Source organism: Nomia melanderi, chromosome 1, assembly GCF_051020985.1.
Source record: "Nomia melanderi isolate GNS246 chromosome 1, iyNomMela1, whole genome shotgun sequence".
Classification (NCBI taxonomy): domain Eukaryota; kingdom Metazoa; phylum Arthropoda; class Insecta; order Hymenoptera; family Halictidae; genus Nomia; species Nomia melanderi.
The window spans coordinates 3,179,955-3,200,938 of record NC_134999.1 but is presented as its reverse complement, the minus strand read 5'-3'; the positions used below and the strand labels follow the sequence as shown (position 1 = coordinate 3,200,938).

Sequence of the window (20,984 nt, the reverse complement as noted above, 5' to 3'; positions counted from 1 at the left end):
TTCGGAACGGTAAGAAATGGCAGAAAGAAGTTTAAACAAAAAATACATTATTCTTTCACGTCTAATCAAATTTTTCAAAAAAGGTTGATGGTGGGGGTATATTGAAAGATTTAAACTTTCCGAAGAATTATATTTTGCATTTTTATAGTCGTGAAAGAATAGTGTATTTTTTGTTGAAATTTATTTTAACAATTTTCGTCGCGTGTCTGACACAATATTGTAGGTCAAAGGGTTAATGTCGATGAAACGCGTTCAATACATGTTGAGGTAGAAAACCAAGTTGGACAAAACTTGGTGGTATAACTAAATTTATTGAAACGTGTTGTCGATTGACTGTTGAACCGAGATTTGCAAGTGACCGCCTCGAAGGTTGAAGACGAAGTGACGATTTTACATGTTTAGAAAACGTCTCCGGATAGGAGGTTACAGTCACGGTAGGCAGAGATGATGAAGAATTCCAGTGACTTACAGGCTTGTTTCCATAGAAAAGGATTTTTTAAATTTGTGTATTTGGGCAGGAGACTTTCTTATTGGCGAATAAGTTGCCTGCCCGGATGGCAGTTTTAGGTGAATAGTTCTCCGGCTGGTGGCGAAGAAAACAGTTAAAGCGTTTCAATCGTCTATGCGTCTCTCACGTCCTGAGTCCATCCTAAAATATAAAATGTCACAGGGATGAGGGGACTCTTCCACTCAGGATGCTCGCGTCAGAACAACAGTTGATGTTACTGGCATAGCCGTGCGACCAAGAGAGCAGCCGGAACAGAATACGACGAAATGAGATGTAACGAACATTGACATCGAAACAGTTTGCGTGAGGAAAAGTTCCTAACGCCGGTTCATACATCTATAAAAATGATATTATCGCAGCGATTAATCTTTCAATCCTCCCGCAAATAATAATGTCCACAAAAATTTCATTCACTCCATATTCCACCACAGACAATCCTAATCAATACATTAAAGTATTAACACATATCAACAGTCAAAGAGTTTATAAAAAAACTTTTTAATGCCTATGGCAATCAATAACTTATATTCCCTACCATAATCGAATAATTTCTCTAAGGACTGTTATACAGAAAAAAATAATTATTACACTTTTGATACAATAGAGTCACTCAGAAGTGTAGCTCTCGATAGATAAAGTGTCTGGATTGCGGAGAACGTGGAGGCTCAGCTACTATGTTTCTTGGAAGGATCGAAGTGGAGCGTATGAAAGATTTCTCTTGTTTCCACCGTCAAGGACAGCGTGGCGATTTCGATATGGGAACTGGCGATTCCAAGGTACCCAAGATGAGCGAACCAAGTCCTGGCATGGACAAGATACCTAAACATGGGAGATATTGCTTGTTTTTATATAAGAAATCAAACAAGTTTCATGTGCTAGACTAAGAATCTCTCAAGGACCTCGACGCGTTAACAGCGTCCAACCTGTTCTGAAACTAGTCTCCAGAGCTAGTAGAGCTGTGGGAAGTGAGCTTGGCGCTAACAGTCTACTATATGCTTTTCACGCTAGCTCCATCGACCACCAAGCTAAAAGTGCACAGAGGCAAGGGGACTGTTCCACTCACGATGCTCGGACTGCTTCTTTCGACGTATGATCATTATTGACACGTGGTAAAGATAAAGGACGGAAGCGAGACTGAACGTGATGAAGTGAGACGTAACGATAGAAAACAACATTCGTTAGAACCCCCTTGCCCCTGTGCACTTTTAACTTAGCGGTTGATTGAGGTAACGTGAGAGGCGTACAGTACTATTCTTCTCTCACGTTAGTTCCAACAGCCTTACGCTTTAAAGTACACAGGAGCAGAGGGAATTCTAATTAACCCCCTTGTACCCACTGTGAAGGCCTATCAAGGAGGACCCCCATGGGCGAGGGATTGAGATTAAGCTCAATCAGCTGAGGCCGAAGCCTTACCAGCGTAACTTCCCGCGGCTGACAAGTCCCATGGAGGTAGACTGTTGGTAGCGCTGAGCTCACTTTCCAAAACTCTACCAGATTTCCTGTCTGGTCCAGGAGCAGGTTGGATGCTGCTCATGTGCCGAGATCCTCGAAAGGTCTCTAGCCCATCACGCAGGCTTTCAACTACTACTACTACGAAGCCAACACAAAATGTCTCGGCCGGCACAGGCTGGTGGGTATCTGGACCCCGTAGTACCAATTATCGCAGGACTACTGGTGGGACCTGTTCGATTTCTGCCTAGATATAAGCAATATCTGCCATATATGGGTATCTCGTCCATACCAAGGCCTGGTTGGTTCAGCTCGGTCAATCTGGGATCACCACTTCACATACTACCATCGCCAGGTAGCCACTGGAAGAAATACACGGCTCGGCCAATAACAAGGACGTGTTGAAATTGTGTCGTCATAACTACCGGGCCGAGCGCCGTGAGTTGACGTCTCCCCCTGCCCCTGTGCACTTTGAAGCCTAAGGCTGGTAGAGTCAACGTGAGAGGCATATGGTATCTTCATGGGACTCGTTACCCTCAGGAGGTTACCTTGATAAGGCTTCTGCCTCGACAGATTGGGCCTCATCCCAATCCCGCGCCCCGCAAGACCAGATGCCCAAAGCAACTGGCGCACGGGGTAAAAGAGAATCAAACACGGATAGGTAGGGAAACACCGGCTAGAATCGGCTTGGACACGGGGAATAGACGTGAAATCGTGACAAAGACAGAAATGGCACGGTCGTGCAGGCTGGCGGCTGAAGGGAGGCACTGGGGTTGGGGCAGGCTGGAGGCTGGGCGCAAATTACTTGAGGTTTCCGGCAACTGGCGCTAATTGAATTCCCCGATGAATCGAACTCTGCATAGTGCAGCCGAGCGGAATATTGGCTCTTTTCAGCGGCGCTTCAAATGGACGGTCGCCGACGCGACCATTCGACCATCCGATCCCGCTTTACCCTATCCGGCCAACCCACTACGGTGTCCCGGTCTCTCGGACCATGAGACGCGGTCTCGGTCAGATGCATCACCTGAACACGGTCATCGCGATACGTTCCGTTTACGATTCACCGTTCGCCGTGTGTACGCTCACGGGCGAATAATTAAAATCCGTCAGATTTATGGATCCGAGTGAAGGAGGTGTTACAAATATGAAACATGATGGCAGCAAGATTTTCACGTGTACGCCGTATTGACGTTTCGGGTGCGGTGCGGTGCGGATTAACATTAACCGTACCGCGAATCGGTCGAATCACCGGTTTCAACATGTTAAACGTCACGACAATCTTGACCGTTTTTCCGTAGAGTTATTCTTTTGTAGTAAAGAAAAGCAGGAACAATTATTAATTTGGCATTACCATCCTTTCATTACACTATTATCAGATTAGTTACGCTATTAAACATTTTCATTCAACATCAGTTATCTTGCATGTTACGATTGTTTTCGAGTAATGCATAAGCGTTGGTTGTCAGTGACTGACATGGCGCTTAACGTGTTAACATTTCATTGAAAATTCTGCGTTTTCGTTCATGCATTTAACTTTATATCGATTCCTATATTGTCAGATTAATCAGTTGTTCAATTTTTGTCTTTCCTTTCTTTTTCTACTTGAACTAAGAAAAAGCTCGACATCGAATTAGTTTATCTTTATTTAGTAGCCAGTTATTTGAGTGGTTGCGGTAGGAATAGGCAAATACAAAATGCAGATACGGTTAGTGTTAAAACTAAAACTATCGAGCGTTTAACACTAATCGCACCAACACATTGTATGTAGGTACCTATTTCTAAGGTAAACAGTGAAGTATGTGATTATAAAATAAAGATAAATAAGATAGGTAAACAATTTTTCTTATATTAATAATATCATTATTAAATTTCAATCATACGAGCAAAAATACTCTAGAAGAACGTAATCCATGAGCAATTATTATTAATCAATAAAGCTTACCCGCGCTTATATAATTTTTACTCTATATTAGCCAATCCCTAGGATTAATAGCCAGTACCCGATAACCAATACCTACCGTTCAGAAAAGCCTAATCTTCTTGATAAGGAGATTCATGTAAAATCAAATGATACGAAAATTGGGTGATAGTTAATTGTTCCTGTACACTGACATTTAAAATGTATAACGTAACGACATTAATCAAGTATATGGGGGATGTACGTATTCGCCGCCGCAGATTACACGACCGAATAAAATGCAATTAGTGACTTTCATTCCCGTTAAAATACGAGTACCATAAAGGCAGAATTAATTAGCACACAAAACCATTTCATAAAATACATTTAATTAATACGGTAAGAATTAATATTCTCCAATTAATTGCAAACTTCATTCTATACTTTTTCCAACGGTTAATGAACTCCAATATTGTCTGCGAATAATATATTCCAGAGAACAGTCAAATATAATAACATTCTGCCGGACAATTTCGGCGTTCGTTAAAATTTGACGAAAATTGTTGATGACATTTTTTGGTCTGTCGAAAATTGCCAAAAGGAAGTGTAGAAAATATTTCAAAAAGTCAAAATTACGTTACAGAGCATGGGCGAATGGTGGACGTTCAAAGGAGACGCGCGTGTCGGCACAGTCAACTATCCGACTGTGATTTAAATTTCAATTTTCAACTGCTAATATCTGGAAAACGAAGCCAGCAGCTTGCAAAATGGAAAACGTCGTTTCGATTCGTATTTGCATGAGGAATATGCATATCACCTATTTTCGGAGCTCCTCTCATAATAATGTGATACATAATTGAAATTTAAATGAAACAGAATCGCAAAATCGATAACAGTGTGTACTCCAGTGCGTTAAATAAAATGTTTTGTTTCCACTGCGAAGAAAAAAATGTGTTTGTTTCATTGCGTTGCGACGCGTTACATAGTGGTTGATTTTCATTTTTTAGAGGGATAGATTGAATTTTTTAAGTTAAATTTAAGTATTATTCTTCTATTATCAATTGTTATGCTGCAAAGTAAATGCGAGTGTAGATAAACATGGAATCCTTTTTTAATGAATTATTAATAATAATATGATAATAAATAATATTGATCGCAAATAATATCTCCAAGGAGTCCAATAAAATTTGGAAAGTTTGAGAGATGTGGCCAAAAATATATGAATAATGTGAACTGATGATGTGAAATTTCAGTATGTGAGAAATTTGCAGGGGATCCCACGATACGTTTGATAAGTCTAATTTAAATCTTGGGCGATACTTTGTGTCGATCATTCACCATTATTCGTTTAACGCGCTGATTGATAAACTAGCACACCTAAAAGTCCCATAAAAAACTTTATAGACCTTAACGAAATTTGATTTGTTCGGACAGACCAACGCAAAGATTGATGTACAAGTGTAATTAACAAATAGTGTTGTCCATATTAATTGACAAAAATGAAGAACTTTTTGAACTTTTATTTATATAGAATTTTTCATGTTTGTTAGGAAGAGTCGAAAACTATCAGACCAATTAATATGGATGACAGTTTGTTGATTTCACTTGGAAATTAATTTTCGTGATAGAAACTAATTTTCTGATAAAGCTTTTGCAATGATGGCAGAACATTGGAAAATTTTTCCTATTGAATACGATTTAGTCCTGAATGTTTTGAATAAGATAAATGTAGTAATAACTAACCAGTAAAGGCCATATAAATATTTTAATATATATATATACTTATATATCTTATCTTCCATCTCTATATTTATATTTATATTTATATTTATATCTATATCTATATTTATATTTATATTTATATTTACGTATATAATATGAATATACTGTCTTTATAGCTTTAAGAAAGATACTAATTTATAACGATCAATATTTCATATTTTGTATAAAGAAGAGTAAATTACATCTACGTAGGTTTTTATCATATATTGTGACCGTTATTGAAATAAATGCTATGGTAACAAATGGGTTAATAAGTTAATTATTTGTATATTTATCTTAACTATAATTTTATCATTTGAAACATTCGCGCCACTTTAACCTCTTCAGATGTAGTGCATAATACAAAATACATTATTTCACTGCTTAACAGAGAACCATATACATATACACCATTGATCTGAGCCTATTTCCATTGGGAAAGTAATACATTACCATTTTATACAAAATACATGTTATCACTAGTATTAAACGGCAGTTTTTGGTTGTTATTTAAATGAATAAAATTTTATACAAAAATCAGGCCTGAGGGAATTAACATTACAACTACCAGACAGGTCAAAATGACCCATTCCTGATTTCTTCTTTTTGCAATTATTAACAAGATAACAGATATTTCACTTAGCAATTATTAAAGAAATTGATTTAGCAATACGCAAATTAAATTGCAAATCAATAAAAATCTCAATAGATGCACTCTTTGAGTTCCTATAGGTAAATTTCGAAAATTGAATTTAACTGCTCGGTAGCTTCAGTCTTAAATACAAAAAATCGTTATTTCGCAGGTATATGTCCGGTTGGATCTATAAAATAGCAGATGAAGGACTGAGGGTGGATAATTACCTCCTTTTGGCCGTTACCCCGCATAATCCTAGTCAGAGGCGAATGACCGTGTTCGTGCCTCGTGCCTGCGGGCCTCACTTTCATCCACCGTAAGATTATACAGGGCGATAAAAGGAAAGGATTCATAATTTCTAGGACAGATCTCGCCAAATGATGAGAAAAGAAGCTAATGAACGCAACCCGAAATACTGGCGTTTATAACGTTATAAACAACTTCTATTTCAATGAACAGAAGTTTTATTACTAACTTTAACCAGTAGCCAGGTATGTTTCTGTTGAATGGGCACAAAAAAAGGTTTTAACATAAATTTAACCTGTTAACTGTGAAATTTAATTTAAGAAATCTCTCACTGTGCTCACAACAAAATCGAATTGATGAGTTGCGTACTAGTTAAACGCAGAGTAAATACGCCTATAAAATATTTTAATAAAACATTGAAGCAAAACGAAGAAGAATTATATGTTTATCTGAAAAAATAAATAATTCATCGTTGAAAGAATTCATATTGTTATGAGTTTTATAATGATGTGTATACTCGTTGAACGCAGTTAACTAGTTAAAGCTATGAGAATTCTTGTGATTGACCACAGGGCCGTATGCAATGTGTTATCATTATTTTTAGTAAGAAGCAGTTTATGTAATAAAACCTATTAAATTATTTAATGTAATGTAATCAAATATATACTTGTAAATTAATTTTTCAAGTATTACAGGACAGGCTGGACAGTCAATTGTGGAAAAATAATTAAACGTGGAAAATAGTTTTAAGTTAATATTTTAAAAGGTGTCTTTCGATATTTTTGGTAAAAATAATGTTAACACTAGGTTTACGGAACGTGTCAATTCGATGCGCATCGAATTTTGTAAACATTATTTACTAAGTCGATTATGATCGATGTAACTACATGTGTATGTATCTTATCAAACCTCTAATCTCCAAAATTTAAATGGACGAGCAACGATTTTCCTAGAAACAATAAAATAAACTACACAGTAACTGTCTTATTTATTACCGTATCACTACTCCCTTTATGAACAATTATTTACCGGCACCTATTTATTGCCACTATTACCTCACACTAAGATAATCCTCTTCCACGATACGCATGAAAAGTGAAAAGACGGATAATCCATTGTTTCCATGCGACGCGATAGCTCCCGAAGAAGAAAGTGCCGAAGAAAGTTCCAGAGAAAGTCAGTTGCTTTCACCAAAACAAGACATTGTTTACAACATCGAAAACATCCGTTAATCCCTTGCCTTATAACAATATGTCAGACTTGCGGTGAAGATTTTCAACATGATTTGACAAACATAAATATTACTTGATTCGTTCGAATTCAAAGTAAATATTATTCTTCTGTAATCAATTATTACACTTAACACATTCTACGCCGGCTAAATTTCAGCTACTAAAACCGTGAGCGCCGGTGATTATATTGACATATTTTTAAACACCTGTCAAACCGAAATTTCTAACTTACGAAAAAGTATAAGGAATTCGATTGTCTAATTGTGTGTTCTAATGTGTTATACGTATCTACAACGCTATTAATTTTGATATAGGACTAGCAATTACACCATACACTAAAAATCCCGCATTACCGCGAAACTGGTGCGCAATGTGTTAAGAGCAAACATAGACATAAAATATGCCTAAAATTTGTCTCCTTTTCCAATAAATTATTAATGAGAAAGTAGTCGTATCGGTCAGAGTGGAGAAAGGAGCCATAAGGCAAGGGGTTAAAATATGAATATCTCTTTATTTTTATTTCTTATCAACCATCAACCACCGTCGTAGTAGCTACGAATCCTTTTGTTTCATCCGCCTGTATTTTCGCCTTGGCTCCCCGTTCTTCGGCGTTCCCAGCCACCGTTCGTCTCCGTTTCTTCTCGCGGTGGCAGTTCACAGCTCGACGAAATTAAATGAACGTGGCCCACGGAAGGACCGCTTTGATGTTGGCCCCTGGTCGCAAGTAATTTATTTTCCGCGGATGTGGCTGGCAGAAGCGCGGTAACAACTGCTGACATGTTCTTTGATTACATGCGTTGGACATGTTAATTTGTGCCCGGCGTCAATTTCAAAGCTGCGGGCTAACCCCCCACGGCCAGCGTCGAGTACTGTCGCATCTCCTATACAAAAGCTCTATGCGCCGCACACTTTTCGGCTAGGTTCACGCTGCTTGACTCGTGAATTGTCCCGATGAGATTTGCGTAGCAGATATTTGCCCCCCTGCGATGCCTGTTGATCTCGTATACAGCGAGGACTTCTCGATTAAGGGGAATCGCATCTTTTCCGATGAAGAATACGGGTTCGTTGGTATGTCTTGTAGAAAAAAGTGTCAGTATTTTTTTTTGATTGAAAGATTAAATATGGGTTTACTGTATTTTTGTTAACCTGTTAACTGCGGAGTTTAGTTTGGAAAATCTCTCGTTTTGCGCACAATAAGAATAAAGAATGAAGTGTGTACTCGTCAAACGCAGGACGAATACACCTAGGGTATATTTTAATGGAAAACTGAAACAAAACAAAGAAGAATAATATATTTACTTGAAAAAATAAAGAATTCGCCACGACGATGGAAAATAGTGATGGACTCAGTATAGGATGATCTTTATGATTGAGTGTCTATTAACCTTACTGCAATCTTTGGATTTTTTCGATCTATTAATGCTTTCACTGTTTTCTTTGTCACATTGGGTTACACTTTTTCTATGTAACTATGTGTTAATTTTTTTTTAATATTACTTCATTTGTGGAAGAAAAATAAATAATGTTTTCATTTTGTTGATATTATATTCGGTTAAACTTTATTTATTTAATCACGTGCTGATTTTTTCAAAGATATTTTTAATGTGAGAAGGATTAAATTCTAAAAAGTTGGAAGCATACTCTTCTGAATAATATTTTCAATGCATAGATAAAGCGGAGATCGTACCCGATTTAATAATATGTATATCTTTTTACCCGACACCTGAAATTTAAAGGATAAAATCACTCTCTAAATTTCTGGGTTACAAATCTTCTTCTATTTCAAATGAAATTACAAAATGCAATACATTTACTTAAGTATTGTAATTATAAAGATTATTATTGAAAGAAACAGAGGTAATACATGTGACAAGTGAATATTTGACTTCGTTAAAATAGTAATAAACATGGCTAAGGATCCATAGTTTTTAGAATAAGATTCCTTATTCTCTTATCAGGATCGAAATAAATAGGACACTATTTACGTTGCACGTACAGCACCTAAATAAAAAGAAATGGAAGATTGTAAAGACTGAGCAAGCTTCCTGGTAGACAAACGGTGTGTTTACAGCCAGTTAAAGAAATGGAAGCTATATAAGAAAAGATATGTTCTGCACTGAATAAATTCGAACGAAATGGTTAGCTGAATGAGAGTGTTAGGTGCAATAAAACCTGTTTAAGAAACTGATCTAAAGATATAACTTTCGAAGAAAAGAAAGTCGAATTGTTTAATAATTCGTGATTAAATTTACAATTTCAGTAAACATTTAAAAACCCTTGTGAATGAAATAATTCACGTTTTAACAGTTTCACTTCTATGAAATATATTTCTAATGATAACAATTATGTTATTATCTCAATATTAATTGACATTTCAGGCAAAACAGTAATTTCGAGATACGTTGCTTTTGTACACAACCATTTCTTTCTGACGAAAAAGTTTGTTTTATATAACTTTAACATTAAACCACGTCACAAATGTTTTCAATTGTAAATATGTTAATATCAATACATTTTTAGTATTAAATATTAACTTAATATTGAATTTGTGAAATGTGGCAATAAAAATGAAACAACACATTCTCATCACGGCTCTATAATAATAAGAAAAATACAATAACAAGTAACAATTACTATATCTATTTCTCATTACCAACAGTTTCCCCTGTAATCAGTTACATTTAAAAAACCACGTTAATGTGATTTCATCTCACCCCTTATTCACCCAAATGTCCCAAATTACTAATTAAGCACTGGCCAATTTGCTCGGTAATTAAACTTCTCATTACTCGAATTAATTAAATTAAAGACAGTAGCCCATAAATCAGAGTAATGGTCGCAAAATTCTCTCGTGACGACTTCTTCGTTAGAAGCGAGACAGTTGTCATGCAAGGCGTCCTAGATTGTTTGGTGAGGAGATATGACCAGGCGGAAGAAGATCTCACGCTTTTTACGGCGAAGCTGCTTCCATAAAAATGAGGAGATGTCGCACGGTTATAATCAAGAGACAAGTTATAAAACACACTTGTCTCTTTCTCCGAGAAGCGTCAAACAAGTTTCCAATGTATGTTTAAGTTCCGTCGAGACTCATTTCCAACTTTGACTCGGCGTATATCATCTAACTCGGAGGAGGAACTTGTTCAATTCCCCTAATACTCTTCTTACCCTTTTATCGAGGATATCTACGGCTCGACCGAACAACTTGTGCGAAATATTTCTTAATACTTTACGATCCTTTTTTTCTCTCTTCGCCCATACGCAACTCTACAAGTTCTCCAGCGCGAAGACTCCCTCGACCTACTCGGCGCTAAACAACGTTTCGACGTGTTCACCGTAATCGTTTATTAACGAATTTTATTCTACTATGAATGCGAACTGATATTTTTCTCTTGATATTATGGGGTATTTTAACACTAGAACTATCGAGGATTTAACACTAGAACTACCGAACGGGTCAAAATGACCCATTCTTGATTTTACCTTCTTGCGATTATTAAAAACATAGCAAACGCTTCGCTGGGAAGTTATTAAAGAAATTGATTTAGCAGTACGCAAACTGAATTGTAAATTCATTGAAGTTTCAGTACATGCTCTCTTGTTTCTATAGGGAAACTTCAAAAAGTCAATGTCAGTGCTCGGTAATTGTAGTGTTAACACTAACCGTGCTGGCACTATGTGTATACTTATTGCTATTGCAACCAGTTGAATGGCTGGCTACAAAAGAAAGCTAAAAAAGCTGGATGATAAATTTTGTTTACTGGAAATAGAAACAAAAGGAAAGTCAAAAATTGGAAAACTGATTAACCGGGAAAGATAAAAATTGCTATGAAGTTAAATGAACAAAAAAAACAACGCAAAATTTGTAATCAAACTTTAATGGTACGTTTTGTGTTAATATGATTAATATAAAATCCTTATAAAAATAGGAGCACTAGATTTTTTTCAGTTTCATTGCGCACTTACTATAGTATAAGTGGAATGATTCATTTATAAAATCGTTCACTGTCAAGGTATCGACAATTCTGAAATGAGAAACCAAAAAGCAGCCATTTTGACGGATATGTAGTTCCAGTGTTAACAAACATTTGGGATCAATAAATGTTACGCGTACAGATATTTACAAACTGTTTAGCGGAAATGTATGGGCAATATTTCTGAACCTGGATTACCTATACGAAAATTATAAATTCTGGGTAAAACAGACATTCGTTGTACGAAAATTAATTCAGTGGGTTCAGTGGATTTAGAAATCAACAGTAACCTTCAGTGTAAACAGACAAATAATTAACATCGTAAGGTAAAAAAAATGAAAGAGTCTTTCTAGAAAACACTTGTGCAAAATTGGATATTTTCTTTTCTATTTAAAAACTGTTTTATGTATACAGTTTAAGTATAATTATTGTTTTGCAAGTACTCAACAACAATGGTAGAAGATTATATTTTGGGTACGTTCGACATAACATATGGCGTTTTTTGCTTTTGATAAATAGTTTTTGAAAATATCATTAAATCGATATTATTAATTTTCTATTGCTTATATTCTCTATTGGTTAGAAATATCAACACTAATTATACGTAATAACACAATTAAACATTACTTCAAAAAATAACATTCACCTTGATCAATGCAATTACACACGTATCCCAATTCCAATACTGACCACCTACATGAAACGTGCTCAATTTTCTACAAAAATAAACCGAGCTATACCATCAATACATACAATACACAAATCAAACATTAACCCATTTTCATCATATGGGAGTATGAAAAAGAAGGTTCTTGTCATCAATGTTTTAAAATGTTATTTAAATAGAAATACTACAACACGTAAAAAGAACTACTCCTAGTCAGAATTACTATTTTCATTTCCGTTAAGGCCCTCCATTTTTATTTTCTAGCTAACGGAAAATATAACGTCGCACTCAACTCTCTTGTGATAATAACCAACAAAGTAGAACATATATATACGCCCCGGTGATAGTGGCCAAGAAAATTGAGTGTATATATGCGCAAATGATGCAAATGAGTTAATCAACGCCGAAAAGTAATCCCATATTCACAAAAAAAGCTCCCCAAAATTCACGAACGAAAGATTCTCAAGATCCTCCTGTAATATCAAACCGCAAACACGAAAGGCGCGAAATAATCGTCAACCACTCGCAGACGCGAGAAAAAAAGAAAGAAAGAATAGACGAAAGAGAAAGGGAAGAAAGAGAGAACAAATTATTCGTCTGGATCACAGTTAGGAATTATTAAAGGGTTGATCCGTCGCGTGGATCGAACAAAAGGGAACCGGGAAGGTTTAACGAGAGGGATGAAGGGTCACGGGGGTGGAAATAATGGCTGGGAGAAACGAGTAGGAAGAGGAAATGGATACGATGACGTAGGACGCGGCCGTACGGCAACGAAGTCGATGAAAGAGAGTCGAAGAAAAGAAGGGTTGCACCGACGGGGATGGCGGGGGTGGACGGGGGGTGGGGCTGGGACATTTGAAGCGATCAAATGTGATCGAACAGACGCGAATACGGCGTATTATTGAGCGAGCGACGTATTATCCAGGAGTACGGCCGACTGCATCCGGCATTATCGGAAACTCGTTGCTCTGCCTCGGCGAAGCTGTATTTAACAGGATCCTGAATGAATCTCCCGGGCAGAAGCCACATTCAGGAACGAAATGACAGTATGCAAACGGGGTGACCGATGGAAATTCGAAGAGCTCGACAGACTGATATACATACGGCTGATGCGTACCGTATCGATTTCGGCGCGGATATATTCGCGCTGCGTGGTCCAGACGTGTTCCAACGCGTCGGAGGATTCTTGAGTTAACCCTTTGCTACAAAGGCGCCGCAGTGGTGACATGCGGAGGGTGAGTTAGGAAAAGGTTCGTTAATATTTTTTGAAACTATTATAGCATATATATTATCAAGCCTTTGTACTCTAGATACGACCCTGAGTTGGCGTTTCTTTCATCGCATATAAATGTTAAAGTTAGACATTCAGCAGGAAAACATAAAATATAATGACATTAGTGATACAGGAAATATTATAACTAAATAGCTTTGTTCTTCAATTCTAAAACTATCAGACGGGTCGAAATGGATCCATTTCTGAGTTCTTGTTTTGACAATTATTAAAAGGATAACAGACGTGTTACTGAGAAATAATTAAAGAAATTTATTCAGCAATACGTGAATTGAATTGTAAATCAATTACAGTTTCAATAGATGCACCCTTGGGGTTTCTATAAAGAAATTTTAATAACTCAATTGAGCTGCTTGGTAGTTTTAGTGGTAAAGAATCTTCTTTTGCCTGAAAATAACCGCTCTGAACATGGAAATAATTAGACTGTGGAAAATATCGAATAAATTTCAAGGGAGTTGTGAAGTGTTTAAAGGAGTCATTCGTTTTTCAGAAATGCGTTTATCGCTTTGAAGACATTACAGAAATTATAACAAAGGTAGAATCGGTCAGCCGAAAACACGGGGAAAACAGAATGGTCATATATGAACAAGATATTGCTTTTATTAGTATTCAATGTGCATCGGAGCAGACAAATAGGCGAGAGAAAAAACGAATACAATGAATTTTTTTTTGCCTTCTTCAATGCGCAATGAACGGATATTAAAAGGGATTTAATACGTGTTTTCAGTGGATTGGTCATTCAATTGCAAAAGTACATCATTTCTTGTACGTGTTCGTAACGTTTTCAAAGGAAATGTAATTTATAATAAATATTGTCTAAATACATTTAATTAAATTTTATTAATAATTTCGACGACGATGTGGAAAATATATTGTAATTTATAACAAAGGAATATTACGATTGAAACGAATGTTTCTTTTGTAAAGCCGACTACAAAATTTTAGGACTTCAATAAACAACATTCATGGATATCATTTGCTTGTACTTTATACGTTCATAGAAAATGTTTTAAAAGCGAGCAGAAAGCTTTACGAAGGAACGTTGATTCAGGTCTGTTAACAAATATTTGATGAATATTATTATTAAATTTCATGAAATTTAACGTTTTCTCATATTCTGTAATAAAGGCTGTATCCTTATTTTTCTATCTTTTTAGCTGGCTGCTCGGCGATTCTGGATTAGCTTATTATTTCGCCGGAAAGACTTCCTGTATGTACTTACTGTCTAAAGTGTAGATTCTACACATTCTACCATTTTAAGTTGTTTGCACTGCAATCAACCTGTAAAGTGTCTAGGAATAGAATAAAAATTATTCGTAGCGAAACGTTAAGTGCTAAATTTTCATAGAATTTAAGGAAACCGAAATGAAATGAAATGCTGTATCTTTCACGAGTTATGTTAACAAATTGAAAAAAGAAATAGTATTCAATTTCATGAAATATTCATTTCATATTATAATTACTCGAAGATCTTCAGACACTGGGAATATGTAATATCCTGGAGTTTGGTAACAACTTGAAAACCATATATCAGACAAAATAATAAAACAGATACATATTCTTCTACCTCATTTGTTAGACCACGCTCTTCAGATAGGTATGTATTTAAATGTACCGGCAATCGACGTTCCGATAATCGAATTTTCCTTTAATCGATGTTCCGATAATCCATCGTTCGGTTGATCGATGTTCTACTTTATTCGCTTGCTTCCACTAGAAAGCGGCTGTGTTTCCAACGTAGCTGAAGTGGTTGGGTCCTAGAAGTGGTAGTACGCGAGAGACAGCGTTTATGAATAACGATAGGATCTTTTATACTTTCTTTTGCAATACCTACGAATTTGAAACATATTGTAGCCAGTTAACTGCGTTTTACGAGTATACGCGTCAACTTAAAACTCGAAATGATACTCACTTTTTTCATGATAAATTAGTTATTCTTTCAAGTACACACGTAATTCTTCTTCGTCTTACTTTAATCCTTCGTTGGAATATATTATAGGTTCATTCTTCCCGCGTTTGACGAGTATATATACTTCTTTATAAAATTATAAGTTCCACAGTTAACAGGTTAATGTAAAGTATTCAACATACTAAATTTTAAGCATTGTTACTTAACCCCTTCTTCTATAATATTGAGCCAGGTTTGTGAAAAAAACTTTACACTTAATTTGACAAACCTAAATGTTACTTCTTTGTTTTTAATATAAATTAAATCACTTTCCTATTATCAATCTTTAACCTGTAGAATAAACGTAGACACAAAACAAGTATTAAATTCTTTCGTGTTTCCACTAAATCGTTAATGATAAAATAGTCTTACCAAGCACAGTTGTGAAAGAATCCATAGGACAAGGGTTAAAAGGTTTAAGGACTTAGCTGAAGAATAAAAAATTCTTTGGTAAAGAACATTTTTATATCACTTTCTACGCTAAAATTTAAACGTTTCGTCCCAGTGAACTCGCTCGCACCATGATGTTAATGAACAGTAATTTTAACTATAATAATTTGTTTATAAATACGTATGATATCGCAGTTTTATGAAAACAGTTATCTCCTTCGCCCTTCATTTAATTAGTCGTCCCTTAACGACCACTACGTTCAACAGATTTACGTCGAGACACGTTTATATATGTTTAATTATATATTGTTAATTATTGATTTCCATGGCGAATAAAACTATCTTGCAAATTTATTAAGTCGTAGACCTGAAATTAGTGATTAATATGTACATCATATACCGCCCCGATCAAAAAATTAGGGCCACCATATTTGTTAATATTTTTCGCGGTAATCGTAGTGTTGGAGATCCAAAACGTAATTTAATAATAACTATTTCGTCGCAGCATTAATCCTTCGCACTCTAGAAGTTTATCACTAGAAACACTCCACATTTTCTAATGAACTACAGACGACATTTCCTGAAACTGACATGACGAGAAATCGCGCATCAATTTAGGAACAAAGCTATTTTATTTCAATATTTTACATATTCATGCGTTCGCAAAGTTTGATATTAACACGTTCCGAAAATTTAAGTTATATTTGGCTTATAAACTGTACTGATTTATTAAAATAAAATATTAAATTATACTAAACAGTTAGTAATATTCCGTGATCTGCGTGTATTGAAGGTGACCCTCATAACTCTGGAAGAAATGATTGACAACAAATTTGCTACAATCATTTTAAACCTGTCCTTGAACCACGCTAGCAGCAGAATAATCTAAGCTGATCACGTTTCGTAGTACACCCTGTATAAATTAGCTTCACTTGTCGAAGGTTTTGTATATTTCAAAGAATCTTCGTCCGTAAAGTGTTAAAAGTGCTATTAACGTTGATTTCGCCTAGTAAATAACCTCGCGGATGACCGACGACGTTCACTGGCAAACACCCTGTCCGAAGGACCCCCGATGCAAGACAAACAAGCTGCTCAAGCAAGGAAGGCAGGCGCGAGCGGGATTCACGGAATCGCGAAGGGGAAACTAAAGGCAAACAGCAACGCGTGCAATGAAAGTAACGGAATTAAGGGGCGCGAGGGTGACGCTGTCGGATATAGGTGGCGGTGAGTAGTATGGCAGGGGGGGGGGGGGGAGAAAAAGAAAAAGGAAAGAAAGGAAGCGGAGGGCAACATTTTTCCTTCCGGTGGAAAAACCGTTTCAAGGCTTCTTTCGAGAGACGCGGCTTTCTAAGGGGAAAAAAAGCGAACGGAATGGGCAAGACGGTTCGGTTGAAGCTTCCTATTTCCTTTACCGGGAAAAAGGAAACGCCTTTCCTCCCCACCTACCCCACTTTTCTTTCAGTTTCTACGAATCTGATTTACTTTCTCGGTAGCAGAGTTGGACACTGGTGGAATAACTTGAAATAGGTATTCGGATAGTAATAGAGTTACGAAAATCGCTTAATTGTAGCGTTCATTCTTGCGAGCACTGACTCACGGTCTGGTAAGCTTTGACTCTTTGGTTGAGGGTGATTGTCATATTTTTCCTGTGCGATATGGTGGCTGAAGGTGTTGTGGGTTTATTCGTTAAAATAATTTTGATGAGACAGAAAATTAAGGCTTTAAAGTAGAAAGTCTTTCGGTAGAAATATTCTATGCTTTTTGATGAGATACGAATGAAATTTCTGGAAGTAATTTATTGAGAGGGGCGGATTAATTGAGGAATAGAGGTATTTTATTTCGTTGGTTTATATGTTGGTGAGTTGTATGGAGATTAATATTAAATGTCAGACTTAGTAGTTTTGGTGTGTTGAATTGAGTGGTTGAAAGTTCAGTCGTTAGTGGAAAGGGTTAAAATAAATGGAGGTGTAGGAAATTTGTTAGGTATCAGTTTATAAGACAAAGATTTTATTGAAGGTTTATCTTACTGCAACTCTGAATACCTTTGAATTCTCTTCGAACATTTTCTTATTTGAAATTCTCTGATTTATTCAGGAATTGACAAAAATCGTGGAATAAAGAAGAGCAATTAAGAAACTATCTATATCACAGGTTTGAAAAGTTTAAATCTTCTTTTCACATGAATATTTTTATTTACTAAAAAATCGGAAATGCAGTCAATATCTTAAATCGTTGTATAATCAAATAGAAAGATCGTGCAACTATAAACATTACAGCCAATACTAACATCATTTGCGTTCTTATGTGAGTAAATATCTGCTACATCTCTAAAAAGCATGAAACCTTCTTCGGATATTTACTCTCATTTATTAAAAGTTCCACCAGAAATCGTAGAAGAAAAAACAAAAAAAATCGTGCAGTTATAAATATTGCAATCAATACTAATATCATTTACATTCTTATAAGTAAATATCTGTTATAATTATAAAACGCATCGAATTTTCTTTAGCCACATATACCCTCATCTATTCGAAAACCAATCAAAAGTTGTAAAAGTGTGTTAAATTTTAGAATAAAAAATAAAAAGGCCTCATAATTGTAAATATTGCAGCTTATATTGCAAGTAAATATATATCTGCTGCAATTTTAAAAGACACCAAACTTTCTATACACGTTTTAGCTCTCATTTATTCAAAAACCAACATAAAATTGGAAGTGTATGTTAAACTTCAAAACAAAAAATAATCGGGCAGCGTAATAATAAATATTGCAGCGTAACTTGTAAGTAAAATATCTATTTACTGGTATTTTATAAAACATCAAACTTTCTTCAGAAACTCCTACTTTCATTTAGTCAGAAACCTATAAAAAATTGAGAAAGCATGTTAAATTATAGAATAAAAAATATAACGACCGCGCAATTATAAATATTTCAGCTTAACTCGTAAATAAAATATCTATTTACTGCCATGTTAAAAAAACACCAAACTGTCTTTAGACATTGATACCCTCAATTATTCATAGATCGATCGAGAATGATAGGAAAACCTGAAAACATGGAATAAGAGATAAAAGCTCGATGCATCCGTGAACAGCGTATCCCGCGTTCCACCCCACGTCAATTACGCCGGTACGTGCGGTGCCCTTGAATGCGTCGTTAGAACGTGATTGATCCATATTTGTGAGTGTGCAAACGTTACCCTTTGAGTGATCACTGGTATACAAGCGCAGAGCAAACAACTTGAGTTTCGAAAACGCAGCCGTGTCGGCCGGTCGACCGGATTACCGTTCCGTCTGCTTTTTTTTCCTCGAGGTTAGATGCGGCACGAATAGAACCGGAGAATGCCGCATTTACTTCGATACTGAACGGTTTTCACTGACCGCCTCAAAGGAACACCAATTTGGATGAGGCAACGGGAAAAACACGCTGAATCAAACAGCGAGGTGTGCGAAAAAATCGTTGGTATTGTTTTATAACGGGAACGTGTACAACATGAATACCCGACCTAAGAACACTTTGTGGGAATGCAGCTAAAAATACAATCAAACGGAGTTATCTTGTTTATTCTTTTTTATACTTCCATGTATCATCATAGGAAAATTCCAAAAAAGAAATATTTTACAATATTAGTTTACTTAACTTTAGCGCAATTCACTGATGCAAACTGAACCTAATTTGTTAATTTAAACATTTTTTTAAGTGCATAACCCTTCAATAAATAAAAAGGTGTTTTTAAAGTTTTGAATATATAAAAAAGTATTTACAAAATTTTAAATATATAATAATGTATGCTATAAAGATAAAACTGAAAAAGAATTAAGAAATTTAAAAACCAAATTTTCTTTAGATCAGTACTTAACTATATTAATGTTTAATGAACTCGAGTTTGAAATATCTATATAGATTTGCTTTATTGAATAATTTCATAGATCCTCTGCAACAATTCAGATTGTACAAGGATAATACTCGTGTATTAACTAATAAATTATCAAAATACATATCGACAGTACATTGTACGGAGAATGGAGATCTGGTGTGATTTCGTGATATATTCATAAAAGGGAAAGATTATAGAAGGAATTTAATCAACTTGAACGCTATCCAATTATTTCGTATCGAAATGGGATTCCAATTTTCTAATATTAATATTTAATTTGCAGAACAAATACAGACTTATAATGAGTATGAAATTTCCTTCTCTTTCATTAAATTGTTAAAGGTGAAATAGCTGTGATGAACGAATAGCTATTTTCATTGTGAATGAAACTGTAAGAAAGTAGAATGATTTTCTGATTTATATAGAGTCAGAAAAATTGATTTTCTTCTAGTTTAACGTTTTTCAGCTTTCAAGCTGTCAAGAATAAAGACCGCAAAGACCGCAAAAATTTCACGGTGGAAAGAAATAGAAGACTTAATACCTGGCTACTTGGTTTAAAATTGTTCGCAAAACCTTATGTTCATTTTTGTTGGGACAGTGTTTTCCATGTAACTAAAATTTTCTATGACCATTTCCAATACAATCGTGTACTATTTATAATGAGATTTTTTGATAATTGCGAACAAAATAAATTTCAATTACGATTACAGAGTATCATTAAAAATATTAAGAACGATTATATCATACTATATTTATATTATACTTTTATGGTATATTCTTTCTATTATTTATATTACAGTCCTATTATATATTTTTTTTGTTTCTCTTATACTTCTTAGAAAATTATTATACATATTTGAAAAAATCACGACAATCATGATATAATAATTTCTTCGCCGAATTCTAACGGTGAAACTCGATAATATATATTAGATTTAAATAACTGAGATCATATAGGACTTCAAAAAGTAACTCACCGATGCATCTAGCCGAAAGACAAATTACCAGCAACGGTATAAGCTTCTTAGAGAACCTGAAATCAGAAGAAACATGCTCTTTATTGATTATGTCTTGCTGATGATGGAGAATCAGTGTGGCCAAGTGACCGCACA

At 35.4% G+C, this 20,984-nt stretch overlaps 1 protein-coding gene across 1 annotated transcript in view; it reads right to left on the bottom strand.

Moving 5' to 3' along the window:
* Positions 1-20,984, bottom strand: part of Cad87A (cadherin 87A) — a 345,230-nt gene that overhangs the window by 146,895 nt on the left and 177,351 nt on the right. The window contains exon 3 of the mRNA XM_076371967.1: positions 20,850-20,905. Coding sequence (XP_076228082.1) covers positions 20,850-20,905 — 56 coding nt within the window. The remainder of the gene's footprint in view (positions 1-20,849; positions 20,906-20,984) is intronic.